Consider the following 25,211-nt stretch of genomic DNA (forward strand, 5'->3'; position numbering starts at 1 on the left):
GCAGAAGTACTGGCCGATGTCTCTAAAAGGAGTTCTGTATTACTGCAAGGTAAGTTGTTCAGTACGGATGGATTGGTTTTTGTTGTGTTTGTTTTCTTGTTTTTTTCCAAAGAAAAGGAAAGAAAGGAAACTGAAATTAGCAGTGAGCTTATAACAGATTTTGAACTCTTAGCAGATGGTAAAAAACAGAGTTATGGGCAATATAGTAAAGAGGGAAATTTTCCACATGTGCAGAATAGAAATGATGGGAATTAAGAAGACAATTCTGAAATAACACTAACTTCCAAACAACAGTTAAAGCATAGCTGGCTTTTCAGAAATAAGGAACAGGCTCCTGGTAGGAGGCCATGAATTTTCATTCATGGCCTCTTAAACAGCATAAAGTGCGCTGTTGGTTCCTACTAAATAGCAGCCATCAGGTCTAATTTTCTGGATACTCCAAAGAAACCTATCTGTAATATCAAGTAATGCCTTTTTAGAAATTTGCTAGGATCAGCTTCTAGAGGTTTTATGTTCTGTTCAAAACTCCTCAGTGCAGCAACTGTTCAAACTTTCTTTGATGTAAACATTTTAGGCAGACAAACGAGAAGCAAGTAGACTGATGACCCTTTCTTTTCATTCTTATTTTCATGCAGTCAGTACTTAAACCCATCTTGGGAGCCCAATCTTGCTCCAAATTAAGCTGATGAGAAAACTGTTAAACTCACAAAGGATCAAAAGGACCGCCAGCAAAATATGCATTTAGATCATGAGCTCGCCTCACACACTGGGTTTCAGAAAACAGTAAACAAAACATGAAGGTTATTTTTCCTATCCATAGGAATGTAGTGACTTTAGAAAAAGAGAGAGAGAGAAAGGGAGAGAGAAAGAGAGAGAAAGAGAGAGAGAAAAGAAAGAAGGCAGCTCTTTGCTAATATTCAGTTTTAGAGAGACAGTTTCTTCATTTTGGAGAGGGAGGGAATAAGTTTGGAAAGTAGCATTATACTGATTCCTCTTTGGAATAATTTATAAAACTGTAAATGCAGATAAATCATATACATATATCTAAGGAAAATCGGCCCAGAGACCACAATAATCAGCAAACTGTAGAGACTCCAGAAGGCTCAGCTGCTCTTGTCTTTCAAAACGCATCCTTGCTCAATGCTTTTTCAGTTTGCTTACAAGCTAATGTCTTTTTGTCACAGTAAACAGACAAAGAGAAGTTCAAACCGAGCAGCCCACTTTGATCACTGGCTATGCAGGGGGTTTTCTAAGAAAGATGGAAAACAATCCCAGCTAGTCTGAAAGCAAAAGGACATTGCTTAAAGACAATTATTGCCCTCCCCCAACATATGTAGTCTTTACCATTCCTTGTAGTTGATTCATTGTTGAAGGACAGAAAGATACAATAGAAAGCCAGGGAAAAAATGTAATGGACATATTTCCTTCTGGGCATTAAAATAATCATTCAAATAGCTACTTTAGTTCCCTTGTTCATTATCTGCCATTGCTTCTACCAGGAAGCCACTTCCAGAGGTTTGCTATTCCAGTGATAGAGTCCCCCTCCACTGTACAACAGTGAACACACACAATATATAAAATTTATTTTTAAGTGGCTAGATAGTAGCTCTTGTTAAAATTTTCCTTCTAAATGCCTAGATTCTACAAGTGAGGATCAGGTCTTGGCTCTCTGCATGATTCCATCTAAGCTATTCCACGTCGGCATAATTAACTGATCACAGGAATAATCTCAGCTAAAATGAACCTCAGTAGAAGAGCAGGAACAAGTTAAGAAGGAGCTGCTCTAGCAGAACTGGATGAAGCTTTTCACTTAGTGCTACCTAAGCATACCTAGCTGTAGCCGAAAAGGTTTGTTATTGAGTTTTGATCCACGACCCTCCTCAGGACCCTTCTAAGCAAGACTGGGATTTGAATTTTTGCAGACTGAAAGCTGGATTCTGATTAAAAGTGTAATGCTTCCTAGTGCTGCACCAACTACATCTAGAAAAGTTCAGATACATTGGGTTTGGGGAGTTTTGTTCAGGTCACTGCAGAAAAAGGCAACCTGAGGAATTTACAAAAGACATTGTAAAACTGAGATCAGAAACCACATTCAAATGTTACTCTTTCTCACAATCACCCGAAGCAGTTTGGATTTAGAGTGCCTTCATAATTTGAACTAACAGGACAAAATTATCTTGAAGAGAAAGAATCATTAACATTTGCCTAGTTGCCTTAGCTTTATTTGTTTCCAGTGACTGAATGTCAGTTCAATCATAAATGAATGACTTTTTTGCCTTCCTCTTCTATTTTGTGGTGGCATTATACCACATGATGAGCTATCCTCATCTCTCTAGTATATTCACCAATACAAAGAGAACAAATGTTTCTGTTCTCCAGCTGGAGGCCTGCATGCAACAAAGTTTTCTACAGTAATCCAGTCAAGATGACATGTCCTGGTTTCTTAATGTAATGATGCAACACTGAAAGCATTGAATAGCAGTAAAACAAACACTTAACAGCATTTACAATTTAAACACCTTTAAACTAAAGATCCTAAAGTGCTTTACAAGTATAAACTAAGCTTCATAACTATCTCGCTAGAATTTTACACAGTGTCCATCACAAAGATTTTCCAGCAATAGATTACTTTTATTTCTGAGAGTGTATCCAAGAAGCAGAGTCAATTAGTTTAAACTCTATTTTGTATTTTCATCATTCAAGAAGTGATGTATGCTTAGATCTCCAGTGATAGAATAATGGTTTGTTCACATTGCCCTATAAATGAATAGTCCCACATGTTTATTCAGTGCAGGGCTCACTTACTTCAGTAACTAGTGCATATTAGCAAACTGAAAAGGAACGCAGCAGCCGATCTCCTATAAACGCCACTTGGCTATTTAAACGTACTCTACACTAGAAATAGACTTATATCTCACAAACGTGACCAAATGTCAGAGCGTATCATTTATTCATTGCATGCTATATTATTTTTCAAATCAGATTATGTGTGTCCCTTACTATATAAAGCTGGAGAAATATTCTCATGCACATGAAACGCTTCTGCACTGATGAATTTATACAGCTTTTAAATCAATTTACAGGCTGTATAGCAAAGACCAAACCAGAAGGCAGAAGATTCAAATTTTGATTTGGTTCCACTCCTCCTTCAGCGACTGACCTCAATCACCTTGCCTAGCATTTCTTTTTAACTCTGCCTTGGACTGAGGCTTCGCTGGCCTCTGCTTTCTTATGTCCTATACAATCTTCTCTTGCTGCCCCCTACATGGAAATGGTGAGGTAAGGAAGGCTTACAGGTCAAGCCGTAGCCCATCTCCTGCTTGCTTAAACATGATGTCTGGAATATGGACTGCTCCAGGCTGGATAAGGACAAACAGCCCACTACAGCGGTTTACCCACCACTTTTCACCGAGGCAAAGACCACATGTAATCAGGTTTGTAATCTGAAAACCTTCCTTCAAGTACTGTCTTCTTTCGGTCAAGGATGGACCAAAATCAGTTTTAGTGCCTAGACATGTAAAGATGGTTAAAGGCAAAAAAGTAACACCTGCTGCAGGCAGGCAATGAAGCTTGGGATACAACCTTATCTAATCAGCCTGTTTTGAATTGCCTGTATGAGACATGTTTTGGACTCTACAGTTTTGCACGCAGAGGAAGTGATCTGATCTTTTATGCCTCCTCCTCTAATTAAGCTAGGTTTTCACACCGACAGCAGAGCTATTGTGTGCATGACATTTACTGCTGGAAATGGATGCTGCGTCTTGGCAATGAATGGAAAATCTGAGCACAAGTAATGAAAAAATGTCTTCACAGTGTTGCCTGAACTCTTGTTAGTTATTCAACATAGAGGAATTCAGGATAGAGGAAACATGCTGAGTGAATGTCAGTGCTCTCAGCTCTGGCTGGAAAAAAAATGCCCACTAAAACTGAGTATGCACCCTGAGCACAACAGGCCCCAGATTTTCAGTGCCTGGCAATTAACACCTTGGTGACAGCAAATGAAGTCCCAACAACACAGCTGGGTTTTTGTCTCAGAAATATGCAGTTTTCTGCACAGGAGAGCAAGCTGGGATGTTTATTTTCAGGTTGTCTGGAAAAATCGGACTCCTTTGAGGGACTGGTGTTTGGATGCACATTGCAGTGTGCAATAAGAAGACACAGCCTACAAGCTAGAAGGTAGAGTGTCATCCAGATCAGCAGCTCCCCGACTTTTTGTAACCTCCCTTGAGAACAGTGACCATGGTCTATGCCTCACTGATTCCACTGGAGCCAACACAAGCTTAGCAAAACTTGTTTGTGCAAGACACGATTAGTTAATTATCAGTTAATTATGATTTTGGTCAAACAGTATGTGTTGTAAAAATGTGGCTATGGTGCAAGCAGCCCTGTTTTCCTCAAGGCCTGTTAAGGAAAGGGACAAACATGGAAATTCAGATTCAAAGATACCAAGCCCACAAAGGCTGATTATAGCTGTTTTTCTCCTGCCCCTGAAGTATATATAGACTAAACATAAATAACCACATCTCTATTAACATTTCTCCTCTTAAAAGAGATCTTGCCTTGATAAATCTTCAGTGTGAGTTTACCACACTTCCTAAGAGAGCTGTTCTGGGGTTTAATTACCCTCATAAGTAGGAAGTACATTTCACTTCAATGTTACATTTGTCTAACAACAGCTTTCAGACAGTGGGTCAGGTGAAGAGGCTCCCCTTGTCAGATATGTGTCTGCCATGGAGGCCTTCATACGCAGTAGAAAGCCAGATCCTTTCAATCATTTTCAACTGGGATAGCTGAGTTCCTTAAGCAGCACATTGTAAGGCCTGATATCCAGCTCTCAGACATTTCTGTGGCCCTTCTTTAAACTGTCTTCTGTGTTCACACGTTTCTTGTTGTCGGGCTGCTGGCAGTGGACCCAACGTTCCTGATGCCTTGAGAACTGCGAGGGGCTCTCTTTTACTTGGTTTTGCCCTTCCATACATCTAAAATTTGCATCTGCCATTTCTCCTGATTAAGAACTGCACTAGAAACTTATACTGGAGATATTCTCTGTACTACTAGGACCTCCTAACCTTTCTCAGAGTCCTTGTTTTACAGGAGGTGGTATCCGAGCCTGCAGGTCTAACCTGGATATTTTTTCCAGATATGTTATCTTGTATACAGCTGGACTAAAATACATGGTATTGGATTATGGCCAGTTCACCACGTGATTCTCATTACACTGAAAAAATTAATATATTCTCTGAATCACTTACTGTTCCACCAGTCTTTGTGCCACCTACAGACTTCACCAGAAAACGTGCCCTCTCTAGGGAGACAGGGAACCCTTTCCCACCCGAGGGACCATGCAAACTCCTAACAAGCGGTTCACAGACCACTTCACATCTCCAGTGCTCTGTGTGCGCCCAGCAGCCGTGGCCGCAGCCTGGCCCTCTGGGAAGGGTGGGCCAGTTCCTAGCTAGGCCTGCCACAGGCTGTCGCAATCTGACAAGTCTGTAGGGGTTTACAGGCATTTTCTTGAAATGCCTTTACAGATAACCATCTGATGACCTACAGAACGTCAATAGTCCACAGACGACAAGTCATTTAAAACTAATCTAGATTACTCATGAAAGCATGAAATGAATTGAATTTCTAATCCAGAATTTCTACCTCTTTCATGCCAGAGGCCAAATAAAAGGAGAGAAATTGGCCAGGGCACAAGGTGGTTGTTGCAATGTTGTAACGATATTTTTCTGACTGGTAAGTGTTGTGTAATAATCATTTACATATCATTCCTCAGGCAACTAGACGAAAGTTGCTGCGTAAAAGATGTCAAGCATTTATTCTCTTATTTTCTTCATATTTACATACTGAAATATGAATAATGTAACCAGCCAACTAAGGTGACTAAAGTTTTGCTCTTTTTGTGACACCATTCATTATAAATGCTACTTATAGCCTCCATATCTAACTTTATTCTTGCTGGTGAACTAGATTAAAAAATGAATCACATTTTAGATGTTTGCAGTTTCTAAAAAATATATATAATTATTTGGCTAGAGAAAAATGATCTTAGATGCCTAAAAACTGCTCCATGCATGCCCTTAAGAAATCAGGGAACAGGAGGAAGGTATTTAGTATGTTTTTTTGCAGGTCTTACAGAAGACTGAACTGAAGCAGAAACTATCAAGGATTTGACTTCCAGAAATTGTTACTGTATTTCTTTTAGGTAAGAGGAGAAACTTCCCTTTGTCTTTATGTCATTATTGCTGGTTAAGATTACATAGGAGATTTTTGTCTTAATGTCTGGTAAATCATGATGAGGTGCATCCTTGGCTTTTAAATGAAATCTAATTGTTTAATATTTACCCTTTTCTATTACATTTGTACTAAATGTATTCTAGTGGTTACTAGACAATGTATTTACTACAGAATGTAATTTTAAGACACTCATAAAAACACTGCTGCACGCAAATATTTCTGCGGGAAAGTTAAAGATTCGGTAATTTGGTGTCACAACACCAGGGTGTGAGGCACCTGGCAAGTTTTTATGTTGGACAACCGTGAAAATGTAGTTATCTGGAAGAAATAACTTAAAGTTAGAGTTGATAAAGTAAAATATTCAAACAACCCTAAGCCTAATCAAGCTGCTTGCTTCATGAAGCACTTTTGCATCAGGGCTAGTATACTAAAAAACACAAAGGAACTACATGAACATAAAACTGGACAAATGCATTTACAAATCAGGTTCCAGGTCACTGAACAAAAGTTGTTGCCATTGACATATGGTCTCTGGTCTAGAAAGAATAATGTATAATCTTAGTTGGATTTGCAGCAGGCAGATGACAGTATTTTGCAAAACCCATTGCATCGTAAGACCTCACCTCAAAATTGACAGTTTAGTAAAGTAAGAAATATTTAATAGATAAGAGATGCCCGACTGTGATGGCTTTTTCCCCCCAGAACTCTCTCCAAGAGAGGACAAAAGAGTATTAATGGAAAGCCAGCACTACTGCCTTCTTTTGGATAGCGCGCTTCTATTCACTTAGCTATCGGTCAAATGCAGCATGAATAGGCCGCTGCAGTGCAGCTCTCCAGGACGCTACGGAGAGGGAGAGAGATCTATCAGAGAATATCACGTCAGCTGATCTGCCGAGCATAAACGATAGAGGCAGAAGGGCCTAGCGTACTTTCCTTGATACCGTCAGGATGCCATTTGATGGAAACCAGCTGCTCTGTTCATGTTCTTCCTGCTAGGCAGGGCCATGCAGACAGAATGTGCAGACAAGAGCCAAGTGTCTGATGGTTTTATGAATTATTTTGTTTTCAGTAAATTTCACATACTATGTAGAGTGTGAGTATTACAATTAAAATGACAAACTACTATCAACAAATCTCTTTCACTCAGGAAGCTGATTTACACAGACTACATCAGCATTTCAAGCATAGTGTTAAGTCTAGGAAAATAAAAAGATTTTTCAAAGTATTCCTGCCTATTTCACAGGCTGAATATAGATTCACAGTGCTGAATACACCTGTAATACATCTAATAAGTGGGTTATCAGGGTAAGCATTACACACAGCATTGGACCAAGTCTAGAGAAAAGAGGCACGAACGTCGAACTGCCTCGAGCTGGCGGTAAAAGGGAACGTGGGGATTTTTTCACGGGAGGAATAAATCATGAATATTTTAGATGTAGGCTTGCTCCCTGGCCAGATAGCTGTTTGAAGAGCCAGGGATCTGCCTAAGGCGTCCCTTGAGGTGCCCAGTGTCCTAGGAAGCCCAGCTCCACAGGGGCTCTCCCGGCAAAGTCCCAGGCTCCAAAACCTCTGCGCTGCTGCCTCCCTTGGCCTCACAACTCAGCAGGCAGTTGCCCTCTAGTGTGCCTGGGGAAGCCCAAGATGCTGGGAGCCTGGCAGCCCACCAGGTAGCTAGCCAGGTCCTGTATGAAGGCACCTCCAAGCCAGCCTGCCTCTCTGCTTGCTTCTTCGCCAAACTTGCAAGCAAAATGGACATACTACTGCAGAAAGCCTCGATTCCAATGTATCAAGCAGTTTTCTGCCTGCAGATCTCGCCAGAAAGCAGGCGAGCGCCTCTCCTGCCACCTGGCAGGGAGCCACCTCAAAGCAGCAAGGTGTCCTGCTGAAAGAGATAAAATCTCTAGGCTGGGCGAGAGCCAGGGGCTTTCTGAAGGGAGAGACACTCCCCGCAGGCCTGGAAATGCCCAGGAACGCTGTCCTTTCTTCCTGAGACAACACAGCTCCACATTATCTTCCAAGCAGGATGCAGTCTGCCCCCAAAAGAGGTCTCTAGATATCACAGTAAATTTTCCTCAAGATGAAGGGCATTTCTATTGTTATTTGCTTTAAGCATTATGAAGAAAAAAGCAAGGCTGGAAAAAGACAATATTTGTGCATTGAGCAAAATCAAGACTAGAGAGCAAATGGGAAGTACTCAAAACACAAATCTTTTTTCTGCAGCAAGATCACAAAACAAACAAACAAAAACTATTTGGCAGAAGCACATTTATGATTTTTTTTATGGCGCACTCACAAGAACTGTTGTATTTGGCAATGAATTTAACAGTTACTTGTGTTGTTCAACTTTTTACCTTTAAATTAATTAGCTGCCTGGTTTTATCTGTGTTTCCATGATGCTTTTGCAGGAAAAGTGACCAGAGGGTATGTGCACCTCCCATATTTGCACACTGTAAAAATTATCTTTAGAAAAGAAACAGGAAAACCTATCCCCTTTAACTTCACACAGCCCGATACGTTCCCCTAAACGGCAGCACTGAACCACACCTCTGTCATTTTATCTTCCAGGGCCAGAGTCAGACCACGTTTTGTGCACAAATTAAGGAAAAGAGTCCCTACAGCTACAGAAAGTGCCTGGCTCCAGCAGCAGACAACAGCTGCAGTCTGCTCAACTGCGTTTCTGTATCTATCTATGTCTATATCTACATCTATGTCTATCTAATCAGTTTCCTGTCTAGAAAAAAACAGATAGGAAACCCCAGGAGAGTTGATTCATTCTTTCAAATGGACTACCTCCACCTTCCATCAGTATCTTTCTGGATTTTTCCCCCTTCCTCTCCATTTTACATCAATCCTGTTAGAACTGAAACAGCATAAAGCTTAGGATCTAAACCCAGGGAATTTTAGGAAAGTTTTGACCCAGACCAGCATATAAACCTTGAACTCAAATGTGATTTATATTCTATTACTTTCCTTTTTTGATTTTTCTTCTCTGTAGAAGCACCTCACCTTTCCTCTAACCTCCCTAACTAGTTACATAGAAATGCAAGATGTGCTTTATAGGTTCACAAACATTGCTCCACTGAGCCTGACATTCCACTTGATCACTCTCAGCTGCTTCAGAAAATGAGCAGACCACCTGTGCTAAACATCTTCTCCCCCCTGCTGCCTTTGCTTCCCCAAGACCATTGAATGTTGATTTACAACCTGAAGCAAAGGACCCTACCAATTCCTCTGCGTGATCCGAGATTGTGAACATGCTCCCCATTACCTAAGTGCTGAAAGACAAACGAAACAAACCCAGGAATCTAAACTGTCCCAGCAGGAACTCGGCAAACAGACACCTCCTGAGAGCTTCTGGTTCTCCAGAAGATTTATGGCCCTGCCTACAGATCCCCAAAAGATAAAACAGATCAAGCAGATAAACACCACAAAGAGAGCAAGGTTGTATTTGTAAATCCTATTCTGAAATACCCTACATACAAAACTGGTCACTGTAATCCCTACATAAAGTATTCACTAGTTTTATAGTCTGTTTTAAGAAAGGAAACAAAAAAAATTGTTTTAATATTAAGCAATGTTTAACTTTTCATTTTTTGTCCTGTAGCTATTATTTTATATTTTTGCATACTGAGTCTTTTCTTTAAAATTATTCTGTGCAAATTACACAATTAAAAGCATGGCGCCATGTTCTAAACACACTTATTCGACTGTTAATCCCAAGCAACTCTGCTGACCTCAATGGGTATAAACTGGATTTACAGTCAAATACAGCATTTGTCCTGAGGTTCCACTGATTAAGCTTGAGAACCATTTATTTATGACCTTTGCTGAGTACAAAGACATTTTAGACACTGTGTTACATAAACTTATTGGTAGCTACAGCATATGTGACCTCAGTTAGAAACCAATGATGGCAACAATTACAGTTTCTCCTTCTTCAGTGTTGTTTAATATTGCTGGAAACAAAATACAGATTGCCTTTTTTAAAAGCTGTAAATTATTATCTTTGTTTCTAATTCTGTTCTCTCTTTCAAAGAATCATAAAGGTAGATCTAGAAGAAATCTAGTATGTGTCAGAGTTCATCTCCCTGCAAAATATCATAATTTTTCTTTATTTAACATTATTTTCTCCAGCATCCTCTCAGATGTCACAAACAATACAGTTTCTACCGCTTCTCAGGAAACTATTCTATGTTCTTGCCGTGATCTCAGTAAAAATAAGTATGCTGTTCTTGGGATTGTGAAATAACACCTTAGTCCAGAGTAATATCTGATCTGCACAGAAAAACGTAAGAATGGAAGAAAAAAAAGTATCCAAGTCAAGACCAGGCTCTTGACATATGCCTGAGACAATACTACAAAATATCTCAGCAATTTTAGCATTTTGCACTTTCCTCAATATTTTCCCTTTAGAAAGCCCTCTCCATAGTCTCTGTGATGGAACATATCCCTCTCACAACGTCATTCAGTGACGCCACCACCCACTGCAGTATTCCCAACATGTAAGATAGCTCCTCAAACCTGGCTTGTTTTTGACACTATACCTGTACAAAGCATTCACAACAGGAAGCAGTCAGGATTTGGAGGTTTACAATGTCAACATAATTGTACTGGAGTTGTACGTTCAGAAGGAAGTTGTTGAGAACCATAGTACAAGCTCAGTAACACGGGTATAGTGAATGAAGACAAGGAAGATCATGACTTGATACATGCAAATTCATACTGAAAACTCTGATTCTCACGTTCACTTTCTGGTCAGCTATCAGTGGCAATGTTCTAATCTGCACGGAGCAGATATTTTGAAGTTAGGAAGTCCTTTTGGCTACACTGAAAAGGAATTACTACCTTTGTTAAGCTTTCATTCATGCTACTTATTAAGCTTTACTCACCAGAGTAACAATAACAGAGCTCTTCCATCAAAAAGTAGTCCCTCTAAAAAACAAAAAACAGAGCATTAATTTTATTTAATAAAAGTAAAAATTTAGATATTTTTGCAGGAAAGCACCACTGTCCTACACTTAAAAAAAGACCTCTGTTATGTTTCATGGCACCGATTCTCAGTCTGCTGTACCTATGCAGTTGTTTATTAATTTTTATTCTAGTCTCACATTTTGAAAATATGCAATTTGAAAATGTGAATTTCACATTCACATTTTGCACATGCTTTGACTGGATGTGAATGACAATAGAGTGGGGTATCTGACGCTATTGAGTCAGGTATCTGACACTATTTACTGAAGCATCTACGCAACTAGATTTTTAATAAGACACTGCTTTGGCTTCCTCCCCATACAATTTTGTAGGACTTTGTAGGATTGTATTCATGTCTTATCATTACTCACATATAATGCTTACAGACTCATTGAACAAGAAACTATGTCCTCCATGCAAAGGTGAGGCTGGCACTTACACGTTTAGGAGAAATTCAGCCAAGACTCTTCCTCACAAGAGAGCCTCTTTAAAGTCTGTCAAGTTCAGTGTTAATTCAGAGAAAGCCAAGAACTGACCTAAAAAGCTTATGTCTCAGCATTTTTTCTCCTACTGAGTGACAGTAAGGCTGAGCATGCTTTCACTGAGCTGTCATGTAGGTCTGGACTGAGGAAAGGAATGAGTGAGGAGGAGTACATCCATTTTTGTCTAGCAATGGACAGGCAGACTGTGTAATGCACATTACAGTCCTGTTGACCGTGTTAGCAAACGAGTCCAAACACCCTCACACCTCCCAGTTTCCTCCCAAGGCATACAGGGAATAAAGCAGGGTGTTGGTAGATGCCTAGATTTCACCTCAGCATGGAGCTGGCAGGCTCTCCTGGGTCCCACAGTTTAGCCATCAGCTCTAAGAGTCTCTTTCATGCAGAGCAAGTGAGCCCCTTCCCCAAAGTATCCTTTTTTCACCCCAAAGGCCTGGGACAAGCAGTACCACAGGTGAAGAACAAGTCATCCTTATAAACCTTCTATTGCAAATAAAAGTTAGACTTCCTGTTAATCTACAGCTAGTCCGAACTACTTAGGTATAATGTATCGCACATTATCAACTTGATTAAAACTGCATTTGGGATATGTACTACATTACCATCTATCATATTTTAAATAACAGGCAAATAAAAAAAGATGCTAGGTTATGTGATAAAAGCTCGTCTCCACAAGCACAAAGGAGCACAGACGTGGCAGCTGGGGGCACCCACATAATACACTGCCCCAGCTACTCCCAGGCCCAGACACAGGAGAGCTCTCAGCCCACCAAGGGCTCATCCCCACAAGCGCAGAGATGCACAGAAACAGGACGGCAGGCAGGGGACCCCGAATCACCTACTTGGAGAACACACATCCTGTCTGGCTCCTCCGGGGCTGTCCCAGGGCAGCATCAGGCCCGTGGGCCAGGATGAAACCCAGCACCATGGGTCAACGGGAGCAGCTCTCCTGAGCACCTCGCACACTTAGGGGGGTCACCGCCTCAGGGTAAGGGACACAATGGGGGATGCAGGGGAAGAGCATTTCAGGATTGCACAGAACTTACTATAGGGTGTTTAAAGGGGAAACCAAAGGCAGAGAAAGGGAGGTAACTAGGTGATTTGGGGAGAAACAAACATGGGAAACTGGAAGGATATGGGGATAAAAAGGGGCCGGTCACATGTAAATGTGGCCGGTCAGTTCACTTGCCTGGCCATGCCCTGCACCCGGTCAGCAAAGTCTGTCCTATCTTTTAATTAAACTCCTTTTCTCAAGTAGAGAAAAATCGAGCAGACCAGTGAAAAGGACTAGGTCAAATAGAGTCACATTTTCATCAGCGATACCAATTTGAATTGGAAGCCAATAAGGCAAAATATGGCAGCGTATACATCAGGAGGAAGTACAGTGGCAGATACACTGATAGGCATGGTGGTAGCAGGAAATCTGTTCTGTGCAGTTGTTGCCACTGCAGATACAGAGAGTTATCAGGAGAGAATAATAGATTAGGCAGGGCAAGGTTCATCGAGTACTACAGCATCTTTAATTTTTTTTTCTAATAACTTTGTATTTTAACCAAACAGAAGAGCACCGTTCAGAATGCACATGGTTTGTAGTGGTACAGAAAGCAACCGACACTCAGCTTCACCAGCAGCTACTATATTAAAGGCCACATCTTCATTTACATTAAGGTCATTCAGAAGGAGGGAGGAGATTGTATAAATGAAGACCTTCCCCTAAGAGCTCAGTCATGTGTTACTTACTTAAGAAATTACTTGATTATTTGCTCCAAACATAAACATGTTGTCTTTGCCTTGACATATGTTTCTCCATTAATGTCTGATCATTTATGTATCTGCAAGATACCATTATCCCGTGAAAAGACCCATCTCCCTGATGCTACCTTGCAATGATACCAAACAGAGTGTCTGTCTGCCCGTCAGGCTGTCAGACAGCCAGCATTACTTGCAAATAAGTTATTTTAAGACTAGCTCATTCTTAAATAAAGAAGATTTCTACAATTGTGAGGCTATAGAGAAGTAAATAGCCTTTTTCAGAAGAACTCAGAGTGCCACTTGAGTAATGATAGGTTGGTCAAGTGTCACCAGCAGAGATTTCTCCCTGATAATAATGTTCAACCCCCTTCAGTCTTTTTTCCATGACAAAAATAAAATAATTCTACTACAAGTGCAAATGTATTACATACTGTGTGTTTGTACCCCTTCACCTCAGCATTTGCTTTTACCAAGCTAGTTAATTCGGTCTTTACATTTACATGTCACAGGAAACTATTACCCCATGGAACATCCTTTTTCATGGACATGATCTCCTAATTAAACATAGAATTAATTATCTCTGCCTTTACAGCCTTGATTAATTACAAGTTAACCTTTATTTCTCTAGCCTGTCCACTACAAGGAACTGTTTGGTGTGCTTGTTTATTCCACTGAAACTGCTCCTTCTGAACAAGCCTCCCAGTTACAGCTCTCACAGCCTTGGGGAAAGAGGGATGGGCTGTCTTCACAGCATTCCTGACTTCTCATCTCCTGGATTTGCAAATAGCTCCACAAGTCCTGCAAATATGGGAATCTGGGCTGAACAGAGACTAGACTGAAGAAAGATGCCTCTCATCTCATCCACTGCCTTCACAGTTCCTTCCTCAAGCCCCAGCTGAGTGAGTCAAACCTGTGTAAAAGGTCCGTGACACATAAGAAGCAGGCAGTGCTCGGGAAACATGAATGGCAGATTCCTCCCGCCAAAACATACAATACTCCTTCGATGCCATGAAAGAATTGTGCCTCACAATGTGAATTTACAGCCCACAAGCTTAGTCTGCACTAGGCTATTGCATGGTCACTTTGAAAGTACAATAAGTTACAATAACCTGTACTGTATATTAAGAACATCTATAGGGAATATAGCATAAAATAGCTGATAAGCTGTATATTCACACCCTAGCTAAGTATGCACTAAGTTTCATGTAACAGGGCACAAGCTAAGTTATAAAGCATCTGAGTTCCTTTTGTGCTTCAGGGAAAGTGAAAATAAGAACACTAAAAACCAAGGTAGGAACAGGAGGAGGGTACTGCATTCCAGAAATTGGTATGAGGATCAGAGCTCAGCTCTTCTCCCGTCCAGCTTCTTCACCCCACTTTCCTCCGCACAAAAGCTCTGTGTCCTACCCTGTGGTCTGGTGCTGAGCCCCTCTTCCCAGCTTGGTCCCCCTCTTTCCTACCTCTTTAGGGTTTCCCACAGCCCAGTGCTTGCCCTAGCCACAGCCCCAGCAAGCAGTCTGTTTTCCACATGTCTCCTGATTTTCCCTTGAACTGCCCCATGATCACAGTAGAGAAAAAAAGGAATAATCAGTTTAGCCAACTTAATTTAGTCTTTAAGTCTTGTCAAATGCTTTTTCCTCCTGATGCAACTACTGGGAAATTCCAGGAAATCATCAATTAAAACTGAGGAAAGTCAGACTGGACCTTTGGCCTGGCTGGAGATACAGAGAGTGACGAGGCAGGACAGTCCTGGAAAACATCCCCAGCATGCTGCTAAAAGTTTTCAGAACACTATTTTGTCCTAGATTTTAATTCAGGCTATGCAATTTTCCCTGCCTCTCCTTACCAAATCATGGCCATGGGAACTCACACGTTCCTGGTGCTGTGGGAGGAGAGCGAGGTTGCTGCCCCAAGCTGAGACGCCTACCTCCATACAGAGATTATCCACTGCTTGATGTCCCACCAAGGATGTGTGCCCATGCCTAACACCAAGGCTAGGTAACGGGGCCCGATATGGTGAGTGTGGCCCTCATGAATTTGAGCAAACATCTTGTCACATTGGATACAGATGATAAAAGCAAAAAAGACAGTGGTAAGAGCTACAATTACCACCCCTCCCACCCCCCCAGTCCGTGTTATGTTTATTTACCCTGCAAGTTTTTCAAAGCACAAGCTCTCTAGCGCCCTGTGTTTGTATAACCTCTTGTTTAGGACAACTTGAGTAGTAGTAACTGGAATACTAATACAGTATTACTCATCCTCATCATCTCCAGCAATACTTGTCACCAAGAAAGTATTTTTTTACATGTGTAAAATAGGTTTATTTATTATTTAGATATATATTGTTTTATTAATACCATATCTATAGAATAAACAAAAGTTTAGTTTTAAATAGTAAAAATAATATAATACACTCTGTTTATTATAGCTGTTATGCTTTCAGAAATATCTATTAGAAACTATAGGAAATAACCACTAGAAATATACACATACATACCAGCACTACTGTCATTCGGGCACACACGTTATGTTTTTTGGAGACTAACTCCCTTTGCTCATATTTTTTCTGCTCAATTTCTGTGATGGGCCTCACTGTCATTTCCCTGAGTCCTCTTCTTCTCCGAATAATCATTCACATTCTTTTCTCTGCTGCCTCATCCCTTCTCATCCTACTTTTATGCCCTTTTGGTGGGGTCACTCCTTCATTTTCTGGCTCACCTGGTCACAGCCCGCATTGCTTTGGCGCTACTCAGAAGAGAACTCGCTTTGCTAACGCATCCTGTTGCTAAGTGACCTCTGCGGTGGCATTGCGGCGTGCAGCCCTGGCACCCGGCCCTGCGCCCCCCCCGCGAGGAAGGGCCTTTCCCCGCCCGCCCCTCCGAGACCTGGGCACTGGGCCCCTCTCCCACCTTGGGAGCCCTCTGTACAGGGCTGAGCTGTGCCCACAGGAGCTTTGGGAAGCTGAATTAAGGAATGCGGACGGCATTATTTGTACAAGGTGCGAGACAGTTTATATACAATTGGACGATGCACGTTGGAAAGATTTCAGCCTGAAAGCAAAGCTCTTTCAAGACATTTTGGTGCCTAACTGCTTATAATGCTACAATGCTTTGTTTTGTAAATTAAAGTAAAAATAAACTCCATTACGTGAAACTGTAACACCCTCTTCATCATACAAGCTTAGAACTATGTGTTGAAAGCTCCAATTGCGACCACTTGAGTGACAGTATGGGACTAACTACAAAGTCAGCTGGCAGCAGTCAGATGACTGTTTTCATTCTTGGAAGCAGCGTAGTCATGTTAGCAGAGCGGCTGCCCAAGTTTCCTAGCTTCGCTGCTCAGCGGAGCGGATTGGGCAAGGCAGAGCTCTGCTCCACGTCCTGGTTCCCACTGCAGAACTAGCTCGAGTATTTCTGGGGCACCTCGGCAGCACGGTATTCTCTGAAGGGGCACCCAGAGCTCACAGTGATCGTACTTACTGCTGGGAATTTCCCTAGCAGCCTACTGCTAGGATAAGAATAAAAAAATGGCATGAGAGAAAAGTGTATTCAAATAACGTAACTCCTCACATCCACAGCAAAAAAAGAGAAACATTTATAAATAGTTCGACTTTTATTTATATTGTTTCCTTGGTTGTATTCTGTCAAATTCCATCTGTATTTTCCCTAAGATATGTTTTTGCATGCTGCATTTATTCTCCACCTGTAATTTGTCAGAGATTAGGGGAATGTAATTTCATTCAGGGACTGAACAAAGTGGAAGTATGAAAAAATGCCACTCATCAAAGACGATACATTTGGCTAATTAATTACAACATCGGATATCAGAAAGCAATCAAAAATGCAGAAAAAGTCATTAGTGACATAAAAGACCCTATATCAATGCCATAATGTCTTGAGGTGCTATTGTATCCAATAACATCTCCTACAGGAACTTGACTGGGGCAATGGGGCTACTGTACAGAAAGCGGCCAGAAAAAGTTAACCTATTTCACTCAATTTCCAAAGGAAATACTGCATTGCATTCTACAAGAGTCAACCTGGTCCTGGGCGGAAGAGCTTTTAGCTTCCTGTCCCTATTCTTGTACATGACACACATTTTAGGTATAGGGTAGTGCCTCTACCCACTCTTCAATCATCATTTCTACCGATTTGCATTGCTGCTATATAGGAAACAGGGACTGCAGTGCAGGGTACTTTCTGGAGATTAATGGCTGGATGGGAGCAAATGGTCATCCATAAGCAAGGTGAAGGATATTAACTAGGAACAGTCAATAAATCCGTAGGAAATGCCCTGACCTCTCTTGGTTATTGCTATTAAAAATGGGGGGAAAAACCACGCATTTTTTCTATATGACATAGCCATAGTGGTACGTGTAATATAAATTTTAGCAAGTCTTTTGGCTTTCTCTCTGTACTGTAGTCATCCTAATTTGTTATTCTGAGGGAAAAATTTGTTTATGTGGTGGGAGGAGTAGGTGAAGGAAGCCATTTTTTCTTTGAAAGCCACAGTCAGAATTAAGGTTCAGTTTTTCATTTTCTAAAACATCTTCACTTCCCTATAGCATCAGTTTTTTAATTCTTACTCTTGTTTAAAGCTTCAGACTCCAATCCTCTGAGCCATTTACTGCACTCCTTCCCTCAGGTAGCTCCTATTATTTTTGTCTCAGAGGATTCACCGGAATATGACTCTATGATGCCTTTATGACATACTTGTGTGTGCAGAGGAGGAAATGAGAAGGAAAATGCATAATCAACATTTGAAAAAGGATAGTACAACCCTAAAACCCAAGACACAGCTATGAATGTGTGTGGTAATGGGCTAAGCGGGCAAAACTAAATCTTTGCTAGAAGAAGGCGTTAAAAGGGGGAAAAGCTTAAGAAGGAGATATTTATGTCTGCTTACTGCATAGGGCTTTTCCTGAGATCTTTGCCACATAAACTTTTCTCGCCTGTGCATTTATTTCATTGCAGTATATGCTTCTCCTATCAATCTCCTTTACAGACACTTTACTGACACGCTTTTAAGAACCTCTCAGAAAGCACTTTAGCTTATGCGAGGACTAATAACATTTCAACGCCCTGTGTCCTTGTTCCTCACAAGACATCATCACACAAACTATTCCAAGGAATACTTACAGAGGGGACACCATTCTGGGATACTTTCTGAAAGATTTAATGACTCCTGGAATAGTGCCCAGAAGTCTAGGGAGAGCATTTGGGAATATCAAACTATGAAAACACTAAGAGATACAAATTAGTTAAACAAGGCAGAGGATTTTTTTTTAACAAATGCCATTCTGCCACAGAGCCCACCAATATTTTAAAGATAATACTATCATATTTCCATCAGAGTCAGTAGAAGATGCATTATTCTTTGGGTAAGACACTGCCTCCTGGCAGACGGTAGAGGTGGATATGGCGACATAACCAATGCCTGAAGCGACTGAGAGGATGACTGTAAGGGTAAGGCGGGGGCACCGCCTGGACTCCTGGCAGGGACACATACACAAACACAAGGCATACTAGGGTTGATACTGAGCGTTTATTACTTCTGTGCCTGAGTGCGGGTTCCCCAGGGATTTCCCGATCAAGGCAATAATAGAGCGGAAGAGTCCCTGGCACTGCTGAGCGTTGGTCTATGGCGAGGAATGCTGGGGGGGCACTATATGAGGTTTTTATGGACAACACACACGCGCAATAAGCATATTGAGCTCATCGCTACTTCAGATTCAAAGCCCAGGTGCAGCACCACACTGGCATGGGCTCAGCCACATGACTATGGGTCAACATGCCCTGTTGATGCTCCTTTTCCCACGGAACGGTCTGGCTAGCTTCCATCGCCTATCTCCTCGATGTTCTTCCACATTTTCCCATACAATGATGAATATAGTGAGTAGTCCAACCTCAGTTTAGGTACTGATGATATACATTGAAAAATGTCTTCTCTTTAAAAGCTACTTTGGCAGCAACATTTTAGATTAATGGCAAGTGACAGGTCTGTATTATTAAAGCAACTTTAGCTACAGACCCAGGGAGAGCTGAAAGTTTTAACAGATGTGATCCTGGCATTTATAGGTGGGCCTAAAATGTAACATATTGCTTCTTTTTTCCTTTTCTCTAACGTCTTATCTGCCCCCTCAACACTATTTACAAATGTTAAGTCCATTGACAGTAAAGCTTGCATTTCTGCATTGTCATGCATGGACTAAGTTGTCCACAGACTCCCATGGATGCGTAAACCACAGATTGAAAACTATTGATTCCTTGCCTCTCTATGGAGACCTCACATAAGCCAAGACCATCTCTACCAAGCAGTTCCTCATGACTTCCTTCAAGCATTTGCTATCCTATGTGACAGAACACCCTTGTTAACATTCATGCAATTCTCTTCCTCTCTGTTGCAGAAGGCCACTGTCATTGTCATGCCTGGTACAGGCTGACATGCAGTTCAGATAATTCACTAGTCTGAGGAAGCTATTGACTTCTCTCTTCAAATCTATATTCTCTGTGCTTGCAAAATAAAGGAATCTTTTTGCTGTGACTCTTTCTGTCATTATAACTCCATTAATCAGTTTCTCCAGGAAGGCTAAGAAAGTGCTGAGAGATAACAAATAGCCTATGCACTGCCAGTTATCACCTTGAGCCAGTTGTGTAGTCTGTGCTGTTCACCAACACTACTGATCTCATTGCATCTTAGATATTTTTAGGAGCTACCCTTGTCTGTCTCCTGTGAACCACTAGCACTTTGTGAACCACTAGGTAAAGTGCTTTATTAAAGCAGAATGACTGATGACTTTCATCTTGTTAGTTCCAGACACTGAGCAGTGGCTTGTTCCTCAGACATACTTCTCTGTACCATGAATCTTTTGAGCAGGATATAATTTCACTGATCATCCATCTTACGGTGCCTTGTGCAACTTGGCAGTTCACCTTTCGTAGGTGCCATCAGCAGAAGTGACTTTCCTTATTAAGAGGTTTTCTTTTCTTTCCACATATTATAGAGTACACGTGACTTCCGGAATAGACCATCTCCTCCTTCTATCGCTTATCTCTGCTTAGAGCCATCTAAGCCATCTCTTTGGACCTTGTCTTCCAGTCACTTATGGTCAACACTCTTTAACTTCCTCCAGGAGGATGCCATCCTCATCATCATCTGCTTGTTCAAGTCTACATTTTGAATATCATATTGTCTTTAGGATGTCTCTTTCCTGAGATCATCAAAGTCTCAGCCTTGATAATCTAGAGTCTGCCTGGTAGGTCTTCCTTCTCAGTCCTTATTATTATTAATACGTCTCTCAACCTGGAAATCTGAAGTTAATTCCATAATTTCAAAGTTCCCAGCAAATTGGTTTGTTTCCACCTTAGCTGCTCACTTGCATTTTCTGCAGAGTTTTTGATAATCTTCCCATTCATAGTTTGTAGGCCCATTCATAGTGCCCCACGGCCTTTGGCTTTCCACAGGCCAGGATATCTTGTGATATCAAAGACATCTTAGCTACTTTCCTAGCATAGCTAAGCCAGAACTTTTCAGGATTAATTTAGTTACCTGTAGGTACTCTTCAGCACTCTGTTCTGGACTGAGTCCCAAAAGCTTGTGGGCTCACCATCTTTTCACAGTCCAGTTTTACTACAAGTCTTTCTGGTGTCTTCAATTAGTTTCTTGTTTTGCCTTCACTGCTCATGCTGCTGGGAAGCAACAGGAGATTTGCTGCAGGGAAGCTTTGTCACTGAGATAAACAATGGGCAAGTAAGCTTTTAGGGAAGAATCAGCCTTGATCTTGTCAATACCAGGTGGTTAAGTCAATTTCCTACTTAGCTTGAACATCATAATGCACATGTAGGTGCTGTAGAAGCTCGTGAAGAGAAACAATCATTCATTTGTTAATTTGTGGCTCCATATCCGCATTTAATCCTGACAAACCTTCCTGCAATGCTATCATCAGTCTTGATATTCCAGTCATCAGTCAATACACAAACATTTATCTTAAAGTGCTCTCTAGACCCTTGCCCTCATAATAGCATCATGTGATTTCCTGAAGCATACAGAAAATGTAAATGGATTTCATATATGTCAAGTACACAATAGACAGAATAACTAGACTCTGGGCTCCTCTAATATCTTCTGAAGATCATTTAAAAAAAATCTATATGTCACAGTCACCAGGTTTTAGGAGTACACTCTGCCTATCAACTCCAAACTTCACTGACTTGTAACAAAAACAATAAAAAACACAACTTAAACTGCACAAATTTGCTCGGTATAATGTTGGTCTATACAATCCCTTTGCAGAGGCATTTGGCTCACAGCACTCATGAGTTTTATGAAAGGTACAACAAAAAGCCACATCCTCATTTACATCTCCTATCACACACAAAAAAAATTGTAAATTAGATGAACACTGTGCAGAGAGACAAGCACAGAATCGTATGGCTAATCAAATGCATTATTTATTATTTAGTAGAGCTTCTGTAACACAATTCTGTACATTGATTTATTTATGAAGTGCAATAAGAAAGAAATGGAATTGGCCTATGAATAAAATAAAGTTTTATATTCAGCTAAAATGTTAAATAAAATTGCAACTAACAAATATGAGCGGAAGAGGTGCCATAATGTTCGTATTTATGCCTTGGGAAATACTGACTTAAATACATCAAGGAAAATGAAGGAAGGCACATACAGTATCTGTGAAAGATGACACCCAGCTTCTGGTTTCTCAGGCCACCAAAGAGCTTGTGCATTATACGCAGTAGGAATGAGAGCTACTCTTTACATGAAATTCATCATCATCCTGAGCGTTCATGGAAAACCATTCACACCACTGCCAAGCTTGGCACTGAGAGAGGTTTGGCTTGGCACCACCAACACTAAAGCCACAATAATTCTTAAAATAAAATTTGTCACCAGACACCGGGAAGGTGACTCAGAACACAAGATCCTGTTCTCCACGTTTGTTTGGTCTTTAGACCCTGCTGGCACTGTCAGTAGTGATGATCCCTAGCATCAGTTCTTGTGGTAGCTTCTCTGACATAAAACCTTTTGCAGACTCATGGGAGGCAACAGAGATAAGCTGAATAACAGTACTGAAAAATATCCTCTCTTTTCATCAAATCAGAGTCAGAGTGTTAGTACAGTATCAGTGACTCTCCCGGAGAGCAGCTCTCTGGCTTCCTGCTGTCTGGAGTTGGATTTCTAATTTTGTAACTGAAGTGCCTTAGATTGCCTCACAGTATACTGAAATTGAGTGTAAAGCCCAGGGGCTTTACTTTTCTCTCCACTTTATCTCAGAAATGGAAATTAGTCCCAGTTAGTGAGATTCTGAATGTTGTGGTTCTTCACACAAACTACAGGAATCTTTGTGGGCCTGCACATGTCACTTCATATCTAGTTAATGATGTTTTAAGTTAGCATAACTGTACAGGAGAGTACTCTAGTTATCCTTAAGCAGAGTTAACTGAATGAACCTATAAAGTGAAGAAGCACATAAAGAAATTGAAAAAGTGTCATTGATGGGTGTACAGCTAAATAATTTCATTTCTATATTATTCATTGCACACACTAAACTATAATAATTTTTGGTCCTAGTTTTTCCATTTGCTACATTTCAACTTCACAGCTTTCTTTCATTTTCTAAATCTCATTTTTTCCAGAGCTGCCAATGGAAGTTTTGTTTGACTGAACTGGAATTTAAAAACTGAGTGAAGATCAGAGAGGTGTTAAAAACTGAAAACTTTTGGGTGACTGGAGAAAAAAGTGTAGCAGACAATTTATCAGTTTCAGAGAGCAGTGGTAGGTGGCTTCAATGGTTTCCCTAATGCTCAGACACTAAGGAAAACTCAGAGCGCAAAGAAACTGCTAAGGCTTTTTGCTGTTATGTGGCCTGAAAAGAATAGTCTTTATGACTTGCTCTGCATTGGCTTAGTTCCTGTATTACCAGCAAAACAACTGCCTAGCAACCCAGATTTTCCCACAACATTTCCTCACACGCATAGTATGCCCAGAAAAAAAGCATAGCACCTAATAATGTTTCTGGATAATCCCCTTATTTGAGAGCTATACTTAGTCCTCTGTGCACATTTGTGCTCTAACTACAGGGCAATTGCTGTTGTGACAGGAGTGCAGGCAAAGTCAAATCAGTCACATCTGTGCTGCGAGCCGTGCAGTAACCCTGTGCACCCTAAACAGGTTATCTGTGTATCAGACAGACAGCATACTTGCTGTTTCCCTCCACCATATTTCCCTTAACAAAGGCAGGAAGCCATAACTGTTTAGCAAAAAGTTACAAATATCCTCTATACTGAAAAAGCTGCTTTGTTTATAGTAAGGGAGATCTCTAGCTCACACTCCACAACTGTAGGAAGAGTCCGTCTGAAGGCATAAATAATTCAGTAATTTTTAGAAACATGCTAGTCTGAACATACAAAATTGCTTTTACAGTTACTACCTTTAAGGAGCACTTATAGTAATACAGTAGGTTTACTAATGGCTGCATATTCTTATCTGACATCCCAGCTGCAGCAATATCTTGCAACTGAATATTCACGCTACTTTCCTCATAGTTACAGCATCAGTAAATGAAGGAGTCGCCTCAAATCTTCTGCAGCTGTTTTTGAGCAACATGCTGGGAGGACTACAGAATTTCTGAGCTTGCCCATGTGTGTTATATGGCAGCACAAGGCTTCTCATCTCTCCCAAAGATATTGCAGCTTGAGAAGCATTGTAAATAAGCTTTAGGCAGCACAATTAAGACAGCACTCTTAATCAAACACACAGAAATTAAGGCAGCAACTTACTTGCCCTCCTCATAGCTTCCTCAGGAACATTGTCTTTTCAAATGAGTGTAACAGGAAATTGTGGTAATTACGGGTAAGCTACGCGCCTGCAGCTCAAACCACTCACTGCAAAATGCAAAGGCAGTCAGCGCTGGCTTGTTAAGTTACAGCCGACAGCCCCCTCCCCTTCTTCTTCTGCTTTACATGTAAATCTTAAACAGACACCATGCAGAAAGAAGTTGCTTTAACTAAGACCCACGGGAAATACGTCTGCAAAAAGGCTTTATTACTCATGATAGCTGTATGCTTAGAATAACAGTACTCATGGAAACTTTGAGACCTACAGATGAAAAGCATCCTAGATGTGTTATCACTTGTTATTGAATTTATCTGGAGATGCGTTCACTGTCCTTTTTAAAGGCAATACTGACATATAGAGATGAACCTAGACCCTTCTTGCTCCATCTTTTGCTGCAGTCTGCCACAGAGGCCACTGAGGAGAGATGTCTACACCCATGAGTTGAGGATTATGACCGACAGTAAAGGGTTACAGAGCAGGTTCAAAGCCATTTCCACAAGCCTTTGCATTCTCCGCATGAGGAAACCCAGACAGATCAGGAGAAAAGGGGCAGGCTGAGGCAAAACTTTGTCCACAGTGAATCGGGATGCTGTTCCTGCTTCTTGCAGTAGGGTTTCAGAGTAGGGCAGACTGTTAGTTGAAACAGTGCCAATCTCCTACAGCCCTTAAGATAGGAACTACAATCTCCTTTTTGTCTCTGAATTAGCACCTTACAGAAACAGAAGGCCACCATTAATACCTAGCTCAGAGAAATATTTATGTGTGACTGTGAACCCGTGGAAAAGCTCTGATAACATCAGATACTGCAGGTGGTTTGGCACATCTTTAACAACTGGATTGCCTCACCAAAGTTTAAACTTTCAACTCTGCAGCTGTGTCAAACTCAGAACCCAC

General features: G+C 41.0%; 1 protein-coding gene across 8 annotated transcripts in view; it reads right to left on the reverse strand.

Moving 5' to 3' along the window:
• CEP85L (centrosomal protein 85 like) overlaps positions 1–24,375 on the reverse strand; it is a 160,642-nt gene extending 136,267 nt beyond the window's left edge. For 3 of the 8 annotated variants that reach the window (XM_068938141.1, XM_068938139.1, XM_068938138.1), the window contains exons 1-2: positions 24,260–24,346; positions 11,130–11,172 (exon numbers count right to left, since the gene is read on the reverse strand). Coding sequence is in view for 2 of the 8 variants with exons in the window: in XM_009681678.2 (XP_009679973.1) it covers positions 11,130–11,157 (28 nt within the window). In the remaining 6 variants the exon portion in view is untranslated. Of the gene's footprint in view, positions 1–11,129; positions 11,173–24,259 lie in introns of those variants that run through there. The other 5 variants (XM_068938144.1, XM_009681678.2, XM_009681679.2 and 2 more) reach the window with 5 other exon arrangements.
• Between the last annotated feature and the right edge of the window lie 836 nt (positions 24,376–25,211).

The sequence above is a fragment of the Struthio camelus genome, chromosome 3, assembly GCF_040807025.1.
Source record: "Struthio camelus isolate bStrCam1 chromosome 3, bStrCam1.hap1, whole genome shotgun sequence".
Classification (NCBI taxonomy): Eukaryota; Metazoa; Chordata; class Aves; order Struthioniformes; family Struthionidae; genus Struthio; species Struthio camelus.